The sequence below is a fragment of the Platichthys flesus genome, chromosome 3 (assembly GCF_949316205.1).
Source record: "Platichthys flesus chromosome 3, fPlaFle2.1, whole genome shotgun sequence".
Classification (NCBI taxonomy): Eukaryota; Metazoa; Chordata; class Actinopteri; order Pleuronectiformes; family Pleuronectidae; genus Platichthys; species Platichthys flesus.
In genome coordinates, this window is record NC_084947.1 from 16,664,953 (window position 1) to 16,677,919 (window position 12,967).

The window sequence follows — 12,967 nt, forward strand, 5'->3', positions numbered from 1 at the left end:
CATGTCTCAACTTGAATTCTCTCAACAGGCAATTGGTTTCGCAGTGAAAATCAGTTTAGCCGGAGATTGAAGTTGGCAAATTGAAGTCATCAGTAATTCATCATCATTGTGATTACCATTAACTCAGTTAACGACCTCATTTATAAACGAACATTTCAGTGGCCTCATGGGAGCGGATCTTGTTAAGAACCTATGAATGTGAGCTCGAAAAAGTCCTCAGCCACGACACAAATCTGTAGGTCCTGGTTAAATGAACACATTTGAGCCTCAACAGGAGCTATAATCTAGGTCATGTTAAAAACCCAGTGCACTCCATGGAAGTTTGGCTTTGAGAACATCTCACGCTGAGTTTGAGCATTTAAACATCCCGCAGCAGCTCCAGGTCCCCGAACACAACACGTAGCAACATATTAAATTGATTGAAAGAATAAAATACAGAACAAGCACTTTTGACAATAAAGAGAAAAAAACTGCATCATAATCCGTTCTTTATTGCATTTCTGGGCCCCGATTAGCGGACGTCACGCTGCGTGGAAAGTACACAGCATATTGTCTCGAAAATAACTCAGACTGGGACAAGGCTTCTAATGTCGCAGCCATAAGTCTTCATCTGCAGGTAGAGAAGGTTAACTCTCTGGTCTAATGGGCTCGGGAACTGATGGCCCATTTGATGCTGAAGGGTAATTGACTATGTCTGAGTAGTGTTGAGTGCAAAAGGGGAGATCGGGGGATGCTGTGTGTTTGCCTGTGTGTGTGTGTGTGTGTGTGTGTGTGTGTGTATCGCCACTCAGAACCGCAGATGTGTGGACATACCGTTAGCTAAGATACGGACAGCATTGCCCTATTCCCCCTGTGACCCTGAAGCGATCCCACCCACCCCCGCACTGACTCATCGGTGGCTGTTCAAGCTGCCGTGGTCACTCTCCACGCGGCCTGCATTGCCACACACGATGAAGCGTTCCAAAGTGTGTGTTGTCTTCCTCCAGCAGCTGTGTACTGTATGATTGTGCCCCACAGCAGCTCACGTAGCTCCTCCGCTCCCACCCTAATGGTCGCAGGGCGGTGAATGAACCTTCCTCCTCATGCGGCCACAGGTCGTCCATCACACCTTTCCCCCGCTCGATGCCACCGAGCAGAGAGGAAACCGGGGCCCGGGCCGCGCAATCAAAAGCTCCCATCGCCGACCTCCACCTGTGTGTCTTCGCCGCTGTCACCGTGACATTAAGTAGACAGGAGATTTATATTGCTCCTCAGGGCAGCGAGGACACAGGGAGAGGGGGTTGCCATGGAAACGGACCCCTACCCGGCTGTCAGGATTGGTTAATTATTCAGGACCACCATCACTGAGCACCAGCGGGGAATCAGCTGGAGCCGCTCAGCCGATTGAATGGTGAGATAAAAAAAAATGGAATATAGCAAAGTGTAAAGTAAAGGGCTATAAAACTGCTGGGGGGGGGGAGGGGGGGAGAATTCCCTACTCTGCACACACTTTATTGCATTTCAATGCAAACATACTCACACCACTTCATCTTCAAGCAGCCATTCTTCTCATGTCGGCGGTCATGTTGCTACAGGTGGACGTTGCTCTGAAAATATACAAAATCAAATCAGATGTGTCCGTTCGGAATCTGCCTGGTTCTGTTCTCCTGTCCTGTGTTAATGATCCGGAGCCACTTCAGAATTGTTCATTGTCATTAGTGAGTCCTCCTCGAACAGCTCTACAATATACTGTCACTTTGCACTGCTTGTGTGCCGGACGTCTGAATAATTCAAATTTATGTCTGAATTATTCACTATTGTATAACTTCAGAGGTCTGCTAAGAAATGTTTGTGTTTACCAAGTGGGTTAGACAAATGCAAAGTAAAAACAGTTATTCCCATAAAGACTGGGGTCCAAGGTGGTACAACAATAGGTATAAGTTCAGAATGTGGATGTATGTATTATTTTAAGTCACATATTGATAATGTATGAAATGATTAAGAACAAACACTGCATGTTTCTCATATATATTCTCACACATTTGTTTTCAAAGGCAGAGCAGAGTTTATAGGTCCAGGTCATTTGCCATTGACTGAGTTCTCTGTTATAATGATGTTTAAACCCTTTTTTCTGTCCTCACAGATTTTCTTTCTCCTGTTCACCTTTTTCTTTTTTCTCTCCTCTTTCTCATTTAACCTTTAGAAGAAGGTAAGAAGATACCGTGATGTGTCATAATGTGGATTCATGTTGCCATAGCTTTACCTTTATCACGAAAACAATATACAGTACAACGCTAAAGGCTACTGCCCACACTCCAGCATGCAAGCACACACACACACACACACACAACCACACGCTTCCACACACTTCTACACACACACACACACACACACACATACACACACACTAACCCGAGTCTCCACTGTGTCATATTTTTAGCTTTGGCATTTCTCTAATTGTATTTGCACAGTTCAAAAGCCTGAGTATTACATAATTGAAACTCAGCTGTAAGGAGCGCTGAATCCATCCATGCACCATAGAAACACAATCATCAAAGGATTCAAAAAATATAACACAAAAAAAAAAAAAAAACCACCCAATCGACACCTTAATGGGAAATCTGGTAGAAATGTTCCCACTGCCTGTAAATGTGAAATCTTTCATGTGTCCCTTCCAACCTCAGACCTGCATGGACCACCAGTGAGAAACAAACAAACCATGCAGTGTTATCTCACCACTGGGCCTTATTTATTCATTTCTTACATTTGTCTTTCTTTATTGAGGATGCCTGAGGTGGGCCGCCGTCCTCATGTGCATCATCTCGCCTGCGAGTGTGTCGGACCAATCTGTCCTCGCTCATTTCCAGGACGACGTGAGGAGAGCGCCCGGGCTTCATGGTCAGAGACCATTTTATGGACAATTAATTCACTCTCTGAGCCATACGCCTCGCTCTGGTGTGTTAGGATTGCACCATATTTCCTTAGGCAGGTGACGGTTTATATGTCCTCTCCTTGTCATGGGGCATCGCACACACATGAACACACACAGGAATGATCAGTCTCACTTGGTGATGGAGAGCAGGGGCATGACAGTAGATATTTGTCTGATTTAATGAGGCAAGTCCTTGAATATATCTCAACCCATATCTGTATCCATCTGTTTGCTGCTGACTTAGCACACTGAATGTCACAGTGAATAATACCTCATCTTTATGTATGCATGTCTTTCTTTTCATTCCTTTATAATTCTATCCTTTTTATATATATCACATTTGCATATTTGTTGTGTTCTCTATATTTTTCCTAGTTTAGCTCAGGTAGTGCCATCGCTTAATTGTTTCATCGTCTTTTGCTTTCTGCAAAATGACAATCAATACTCTAGAATCTTGGATCAAGTTGTATCTGGTGGATAATCAATCAAATTATATTTGTATAGCTCATATTCACAAATCATAATTTGTCTCATAGGGCTTAAACATCCTCTGTTCTAACCCTCAGCAAGAGAAGAAAGAATACAAAACTAAAAGGTTAACGGGGGTTAAAAGATTTTCATCATTTTCTTTCTGCACTCCATCTTGCTATAGTGTTCTTCAACATCTACCAGTTTAACATGTTTGATGGAAGTAAACTGGGATCTCGGGAGGCTCATTATGACTCGACGAGAACCCTCTGGCCCCTCCCCTCTGTTGAAATCAACAACAGATGTTTGTTGCTACAGGTTGAGGGCGGTTTTGTTCCTATACTAAGACCTTGTCTTATCGATGATGATAATTTGAATTAGAAGAAAAAGATTTGTGCCAAGATAAGAATTCCAGAATGATGGCTAACGGCTCGCTAAGAATACTATGCTGCCCCCAAGTGGTGAGGCTGTGTATATCTGAAGGACAACAATGAATATTGATGCATGTGGATCCTACGAGAGGCTGTTACTCTCAAGTCATACCATGTTATTTTATCACAAAGGCATAAATGTTTATTTAATTGGCAACTTCATAAAAAAAAGGCAGAGTTTCCATGTTGAATGACTTCACTAAAATCCCTCCAGATGACTTATCTATCAACAAAATACAAAAACAAAAGTAAACACATTATACATTATTGACAACCAGTTTTCCATTACATGTACAGTTTGTACAGTTACACATTAACAAGACATTAAACGCTGTATTTACAAAGCTCATTTCTAACTTAACCCCCCATTAATAACGCTCTGGTTGTGCATCCTTAAAGCATCAATTGAACAAAAACAAAGGATGGAAACATCTTTCTCTCATTCTCTCGCTCTTTTTGACAGTAGAGTGGTTAAAAGGCAACAAGGCAATTGCTCTCTGGCACATGGTAAGTCATGTACACATACAGTCATAGACACAAACACACATGGACACGCACACAGATGCATACAGTCACAGATTGGTACTTATCACTGCTCAGTGGGGGAGCCCTGCTCACATCCAAACCCCCTATAACAGATTATATTAAACTGTAAATCTCAAAAGAAAGCCTGAAACCTCACAGATAGAATGTGTTTGTATTTTGCTGCTCACTACTGCACAGCCAGGGTGCTATATCTTCAAAAAAAGCCCCCTTCAATGTATCAAACACAGTTTTGGCGATAATGCACATGAGGCAGTTGAAAAAACATTCAATTCTGGTTAAGAAAACAAAAAAAGAAGGAAAAGTAACAAGATAATATGTCTGTTTGTGCTGCGCATGTGCTCATCACCACGGACTGACTGCGAAGAGATACATACAAAGATATGAGATTTAAAACAAAATAAGTCCAGTAAGGATCCATGAAAAGGTGCTTAAAGTGTTCAGTTGTCGAGCTGCCCGATGATCAGAGGAGGTTTTCCAGTTAAAAGATTCAGTTGTTACATCAACTCAGAAGCTTAACGATGTGTGTGAGGATTGGTGGAAAGAGATTAATGACCTTCACTGTTATCACATGCTAGGAAGGCAAGATGGCAAAATAAATGTCACTGAAAACTACTAGGGACTATTTGAATACAGTATTAATATGGCTTTAATTTATGATCCCTTATTAAAAATGTGTGTTGCATCAAATATTCCAAAATACACATAAACCAATGGCTGTTTTATGACACTATATGTTAATGTTTGGCTTTATGGTGCTGTTCAATTATTTTTATAATTTCGTTTTGACCAGAGCACATCTAATCCATCTTTTCAGGTCCAATCGAACACACTCGTCACAGGGACGATGTTGTATATTTTCATAATTTCCTACAGGCCTGTGTGTATCTAATGCATTTTTCAGACTCAATACGATTCATTATGTTTTAATTTACTTTGTGGTAAACAAAAAGGTTGGTAGGGAGGTGTAAGAGGTTACGGGATTAGGGCTTTTTTCTATCGTCCGAGTTAAACAGCTGAGTTTCAGCACTGCTGAGCTCCATCAGATCACTTTGACTGATAAGGCAAGTTGTGTCTTTAAAAGGGAAAGTGCATTGACTCAGCGGCCCCAAAGGCACACTTACACACACACATACACACACAAACTAAATTACAAAAACACTCCGCCTGTTCATAATAAAATAACCTTCTCCCCCTTGAAGTCGGTCACATCTTTGTTATTGTTAATAAATTAAAGGTTCAGCAGTTCACATTCATCAGCTGGTTGTGTGTGTTTGTGTGTCTGTGTGCAAGAGTGTATCGGGTAGGTACGTTGTACAGTTCACATTTGTCATTGCTGTCCCGTGGCTTTCTTGAGTAGCTCCAAGTCTTTGCGGGATCGAGCTGCGGGCGGCGTGCAGCCGTACGCCTCCGAGCCCAGCGGTAAGTAACGCTCCTGCAGCCCCAGGAAGTCGTCCCCCTGCCCGGTTCGTAGGGAAACCCATGGAGGGGGCGGAGCACCACCCTGGAACCCCCACAGTGCCAGGCTCTCTGTGGTGAGAGGCAGCATTAAGAGTGTGAGTGTTAGAGAAAGAGACTTTTCCCCTAAATCCAGTGTCAAGAGAGACAAAGAAAGGGAAACTAGTAGGTCAGTACGTCACTCACCTTTACTGTGCAGACTGGCAGCTTTGGCCAAACCAAAGGAAACCAGGTACGGAGCAACAGCCACCAAGTCCCCTGGCTGACCTCGTGTTGCCATGAGCACTATCGACCTGGTGTGCAAAAGAAATCAAACGAAATGCAGATAAAAAACTAGTTTCTAAGCACATATGCAATGAGAACAGGCGGCCATTTCTCTCTATCTATTTGTCTGTAGAAAATTAATTTATTATTATTATTTATACTATTTTTATTTATGTACTTCCCCCTGTATTTTAACCATAGCTTCTTGTGGTGCAGCACCTTGTACTAAGTGCTCTATAGACAGATTATTGTTGTTGTTATGATCATTATTATATTTTTTATATACCTCTTTGCTATTCCACTTTTAAGGTACTGTTCCATCTTAGCGTCCATTTTGGAAAATGAGGTTTTCTTGGTGACTTTTCCAGAGCAGGCGTCCACTGTGACCAGGAAATACCCCGTCTGAGAGAAGGACATGGTCTCCTCATTTACCTGCCAGGTGACAGGAAACAACCAGTTGAAGGGGCTCTCGTCATATAGATGAGGAAATACACAGATCGAGATAATGTGAGAATGCTCACAGTGATAAAGGAGCTGTTATCTCCTCTCTGCTGCTGCTCTTTGCTGCTGAGAGACTTGATCTGTGTCTGGAGGTAGGAAGTCCATGGCTCGCTGGAAAACACAAGCTGAGACAGAAACACGTTGGTCAGCACTGGTGGTTTGTGTTTAAAGCAGCGGGGTTATCTTCACAATATCATTACAAACCTGTTTGGCCCCACAGCCTTTGCAGCGCTGCGTGTTCAGAGCCGGCATAGGCACCACAGCTGAGGGACTCCTGGAGTACTTAGGGTAGGCCTTAGCTGTACAGTTACAGGTCTGTTTGGAGGATGTGGTGGCCATGACCTTCACTCGTTCACAGCCTTTCACTGAACAGTAGCTGTGACCGTCACGCCCATGGCGAGCCCGAAGGTAGAGCCACAACAAGCTAAAACAAACAGAAAGAGTTTAATAATAATAATAAAGATGATAACTTCATTTGTATAGCACTTATCTAATCAAGGCTACAAAGTGCTTCAAAAAATAAATAACTCAAGATAAATCTGACTGGCTAACAGAGGAAAAACAAAAGAAGGAAAGTGACAGGAGTGGTCTTACCCAGCTGGTTGGTCAAAGAAGTACTTCCTTTCATTCAGTTTCTTCTCCAGCTCTACAAGGGATGACACTGTGCCGTAGTCTGTGAGGTCATCAAAGGTGTTGCTTTGCCTATCGTTGGTGTCGGCCATGATCTGAAACATGGTTTCTGACGGGTAACAGAGTCCCACCAGCACCCAGTCATCTCTAAGTGACAGAAAGAGAAAGATGGCGACATTAACAGGTTTCCACCAAGACCATTTAGAATCAGAAAAATGTCATTCTTTGGTTTGTTAAAGAGATTTTTCACCTCAGAAAAATCTCTTTACACAAACACACACACACACACATACACACACTTATCTACTACTTACTTATTGAAGTTGATGAGAGAGAGGACGACCTCCTTAGGCGCAGGTCCACTCCAATGCATTGTGTAGCTCTTGCTCATCATCAGGATAGGCTGGTACTGTTGAGATGGCGCCCCCTGGCTGTTAGTCCCCCTTAGTACCAGAGGAGCATCAGGATATTCATCTCTGCTGATGGATAAACTAAGACTTGGGGCTCCCTGTGTCTGGATGTACACCTGAAGAAGACATTGGAGTTGTAGAGTGCAAGGTCAGGGGGAGGAGCATACATTTTACATTGGAGGAGAATTGAGGTTTAGATTTGGACGTGTTCTACCTGAGAGTAACGGCCGCTGCAGATCACTCCACTCCACTGGGACATGTGCACACAGTCAGGATGTTGGATCAGGTAGTTGTCAGCTCTGCCGACATATGTGTCCCTGTAGCCTGTGACCGAGCCGTCCACGTCGTGAAAGATGGAGTTTTTGTCTCCGTCCAGATCGTTTTCTTCAAACCACTGTCCGGGGCGACCAAAGAACGTCTGCAGACCCACCTGAGGACATCAGTGGCAAAGAATGTTGTGAATACCTGCTAAAATTATTCATTTAAAGTTGCCACACAGAGTGAACTTTGCACTGCAAAAGGACAGGAAATTGCACTCTGATGACTCTTTTTTTAGTGGATCCTAATTAGAAAAGACTAAACCCCTCACACATCTGTGTTTGATGTGTGGTTAGGATGAATACCGCATGACATCAAGGATAAAGAGATTAGATTTGATGAGCTACAGATCTATAAAGATTTTAAGGGCTATTTAGTAAAGGCAGCGCATTGACTAATATCACCACAAGAGGGCATCAGTGATTTGCAATGGTCTTCTTCACGGTCACTATCTTCTTTCGCAATTATTTTTCAAATAACTACCGCGTACATGGCTGTGACCTTAACAAATCAACATGAGGGGATGGGTATAACGGTGAAGAACAAATACGAGCAAAAGGAAGATGGACACATTGAGAGGAGACTAAGATAAATAGAAAATCTGTCAATTTAAAGAATGATCGCAACTGCAGAGAACAACAGAAAAACACGGGAAAGTAAGAAGCAACACATGGGGGGAGAGAGAGAGAGAGAGAGAGAGAGAGAGAGAGAGAGAGAGAGAGAGAGAGAGAGAGAGAGAGAAAGGAGAGAGAGAGAGAGGCTGTTTGTAGCTCTACTACAGAGAGAAGGTAGGAAGGAAAACCATCATATGGTTAAAAACGTGAGGTGCTTATTATACTTACTCATTATAACCAATCGATATTATAAGCAGATTACAATGAGAACAATAAATATGACACAGTATATAAGTATAAAACCCCAGGACACATACACTATCCATATGTGCTACACACTGGACACGGTATGAGGTGCTTCTGATCTTATCAAAACTGCATGTTCACTCACAGTGGAGTGGAAGCGGAGCTGGGACAAGTTGTTTCGTGGGTTGAGCTGCCACGTGTTCTTCAGGTTGAATCCCACTGCGCTGGTGTAACGCTCTGGTGTGGGGATGAATCCACGGAACGTGCTCTGAGTGAGTCGCACCGGACCATCGTAGATCTGGAAACCTCGGATCGGAAACGTCCTGCGGTTAAGAAGGAGAGTTAACATTCCACGATGAGGCAAGACAGTTTAAATCAATGTACAAGTGGTTGAAAAACAATGTCATGGACTTTGCACAGGTACCAGTCAAAAAAAACTCTGTAACATGATTCAGCCTGGAGCTGATGAGGAATCAAACTTCCTCAGACATGATATGCTCCCTAATTCTTGGTTAATGGGGGCATTTAGTCAATTTTACATTTGCATGGATTTCCTCCCAAATTACAACCACGTTAACATTAATGTAGACATTACCATCAAAGTATGTAAATAGTGTTTCAACATATATTATAAAAAATACAGATGTATGCACAATCCATTCATATATTCTGTATATGGGGGATATGGAGCCAATCCCACTGGACATTTGGCGTGAGGCAGGGTACACCTGGACACACCCACATTCACATTCCCACCTAGATCGGCTGCATGTCTGTGGACTGAGGGAGGAAACCAGATGTACCTGCAGAAAACCCCAGCATGCACAGGGAGAACATGTACACTAAAAACCCTTGCATCACCAAGCTGCACCAGTACAATAAAGAATGCAGTAACAAGACAATAAAAGCTAGAAATTATACCTTTTACCAAAGTGAACATTGTGTTGCACAAACATAATTTTTTTAAATGGAAGTTACGTAAATCAATACACATTATGCTCTGAAATGATAATCACATAAGCACTCTTCAGCCTGGGCTGTATATGTAATTATCATTTATTTTTTTTAAACTGTTTCCTGCGTGACTTTGTTTTTCCTGTTGATGTTAACATGAGTATTTTTAGCTTCATGTTAAACCACAACTTAAGCACTAGGGCTCAACTGCTAAATTTGATGTATTTCAATAATGGGGTGGCTGTAAAGAGAATTTATGTCACTCAAAAACTAATTTATAAGACTTAGCAGTCTTAAGATATTTTTTTATGAAACTCCTTAAAAGAAGGAAACCGTCAATTTCACCTGAACTATCTAGTTTCTGGCAAAGATAAATAAAGTATGTCAGCAGCTCAGGCAGTGACTACGATGACGATAGACCAACGCGGCTGAGCCAGATGTCACAGTGCGGTGAGGAAGCCTGTAAACTGGTTGTAAAGTTGTACTTGGTCGTGACAGTGGTCACATATAGATATAAGCAGTAGTTCTAGAAACTAAAAGCAGAAGCTATGTGGCAAACTCTAGTATATGTTTCTCTATTTTTATATAGAACGACCTCTGTAAAAAGAGACAAAGATAGACATAAAAACAGAGACCCTGAGGGAATGTGAAGCTTAAAACTCTGCTCTCTTCAAGACTGTCCACTGGGGCTGACATGGCCTTTCATGGCATAACAGCAGAGAGACTAATTAAACTTCCTCTTAAGGGAAATCCAGTTGTCAGTGTAAGGTGAGACTGACACTTTGCATCTTACACAACATTTGTCTGGATTACTTGCTAGTGGGAGAGTACGGAGTGAGATCCTCATGTATCTTCCCAAACATGATCAACAATTAAAAATGATAGAAATATTACCAAAAACAGGAGTTAAATTGTGACAGCCGTTTATATGTGTCAGAAGACCATGAAACGACTCCCCTTGCCGTAAAGACATCAGGTGCCACAGTGAGTAATCCCTATCTACAGAATCTCCTAAGTGTTGCCACCACAGTTTTCATAAGCTGCCTAAAATATCGCTGGAGGGAAGTTAGTCCAAACAGAACTTCCTTTCACGAGTCCTCCTCCTGCGAAAAGCTGCAGCAGCCCCATCCCTCCATCTGTCCAACTATCCGATTTCCCCGCTGGCTCTCTCCTCCTTGTTTGTTTTTCTCAGCATATTTTTCTTAGGTTACTACTCCGACACCGTCCCCTGCAATTTCCGCGGAAGCCCAGTTTGTGTTGGACTTTCCCCTCAACTCCTCACCCACAGTATATCTTTCCTTCCTTCATTAACGTATCCATCCTTGCCCCCCCCCCCCTCACCTGTTTCTAGGCAGCGTCCTCATCTGTGCATCAGCCCCTCCAGGTCCCCAGTATTTATTTTGTCCTCCATTGGTCCCTCTGTTTTGGCTTTCACCCACAAACAGGGACTGCATCACCTCTTGGCTTGAGCCTTCGTCCTTAGGGTAGCTGCCATCACTGGACAGGAGATGAATGTACAGTACAGTATATGGTAATTAAAACATAAATATATGTATATGTAATGCTGTCAGCTTTTCAGGAATAAAAGTAGAAGAAATAAAATACATGTCTTTGTGTTACGCAAGAAAGATATTCAAAGCATCTGCTCCTCGTCAGTATCTATCAATCACAAATGTTTGCTTTTTTGTGCCAAGTTTCTCTCACAGTACGGAGAAAAGCAGATAGAGCTGAATAAAACCATTACAAGAGTGATTTAGTTAAGTACAGACCTGGCAAAGGATAACCCCACACCATTGTCTGCAAAACTAGAAGCAGAAAAAAGGAAAGTTGTGTTAAGAATAGTTTGATATTGATCCAACATTCAGAGCATGAATATAAATAACACAACAAGTAATCGAGGAACCTTTCAAATAGAAGAAAACCAACTGATAACCAATCTGCTTCTTCATTACAAATTGAAGTTCTTTGTTACCACTTTGAAAAACACATTTAAATCGACGGTACAGTTGAACATAAATGTGGGACGAAAAGGTAAAAGTAAGGAAAGGGTCTTCACAGGGGAGTTTGTGGTTGGAATAAATCAACTATTAAGCTTTCAACGCAAATTCTAAGTATCTACGTTTTATTGTCTTTATGCTTTAGACACCATCCGCTGTTTATCAACAGAAACATCCTCAGATTTCTTAAAGACAACCCATTAGTCACATCATTGCCTCTGACTCGTCTCACCCAGAGTTCTGGATGAGGATGTCCCCACCACGTATCCACGCTCCCAAGTCGTTATTCTTGAAGGAGATCAGAGTGTCGATGACGGCCGCCACCCGAGGACGGCTCGGATCAGCATTCTGGTGTGGTCTGAATCTGAAAGTATTACACACAGGTAAACACACAGGGTATTTTATCCATTAACCTTATCACGTTCCTATGACTACACTCATTTGCTCAGAGTGAGGTTTTCACCATTACCACAATGTCAAACCTATTTGTTCCCTCTAAATATTCTGGATGTGTGATCCTCATGTAGGTCAATGCACAACTCACACATCGGGACTAATGGAGCAGATAGTCATAACATAATCATATTATGAATCTGCACAGACATAATATATAAATACACCACATAAATTAAGTATAAAATCTCAGTGTTGTAATGTAGCGACTACAAGCTTCATTGCATCCCAAAATGTGAACTACACTGTAGAGGAGTTAACTGCATCATTAAATACAAAAGAGGGTTTCCCTTTGGCAGCATGAAAGTGCTTAGAAAGGTTCTATGGTCAACTTCCCATTAGAGAAGGAAACATCTTGTGTACAAGGAATTATGGAGAATAACCAAAATAGTGATCATCCTCTACTTCCAGCCTAATGGTGCCACTATGTAGAAAATATTGCTCAGCTTAAACACCAGTATTTATGCTCGGGACACCATGAACAAGCACAAATATTAGGGAGATATGGCCGTTGGTTCTTTGTCATGGACTCAATTTGACCATTGGTAAATTGTAGCATCGAGCAAAAAAACTGTGTGTGAGGCGTATTGACGTCTGAGTGTAAATTATAGGTACAGAAAATCAACTGGGGTTTCACTCTCCTCATCTAAACTGCATGAGTCTCTGCATGTGCACCAGACACCTATGCACACATGCACAAGTAAACTCTAAATCAGTGGGAAAGCTGGTGCAGGATTGTTCGTCATCAGACAGCACCAGCCGATCGTCT

The 12,967-nt window shown here is 42.2% G+C and overlaps 1 protein-coding gene across 1 annotated transcript in view; it reads right to left on the reverse strand.

Moving 5' to 3' along the window:
• Positions 1–3,926: 3,926 nt before the first annotated feature.
• cemip2 (cell migration inducing hyaluronidase 2) overlaps positions 3,927–12,967 on the reverse strand; it is a 29,536-nt gene continuing 20,495 nt past the window's right edge. The window contains exons 13-24 of the mRNA XM_062382222.1: positions 11,978–12,109; positions 11,518–11,553; positions 11,090–11,245; positions 8,940–9,117; positions 7,831–8,046; positions 7,521–7,732; positions 7,171–7,353; positions 6,781–7,000; positions 6,597–6,701; positions 6,362–6,507; positions 5,998–6,104; positions 3,927–5,883 (exon numbers count right to left, since the gene is read on the reverse strand). Of these exons, the coding sequence (XP_062238206.1) occupies positions 5,684–5,883; positions 5,998–6,104; positions 6,362–6,507; positions 6,597–6,701; positions 6,781–7,000; positions 7,171–7,353; positions 7,521–7,732; positions 7,831–8,046; positions 8,940–9,117; positions 11,090–11,245; positions 11,518–11,553; positions 11,978–12,109 (1,891 nt within the window). The 3' untranslated portion in view covers positions 3,927–5,683. The remainder of the gene's footprint in view (positions 5,884–5,997; positions 6,105–6,361; positions 6,508–6,596; positions 6,702–6,780; positions 7,001–7,170; positions 7,354–7,520; positions 7,733–7,830; positions 8,047–8,939; positions 9,118–11,089; positions 11,246–11,517; positions 11,554–11,977; positions 12,110–12,967) is intronic.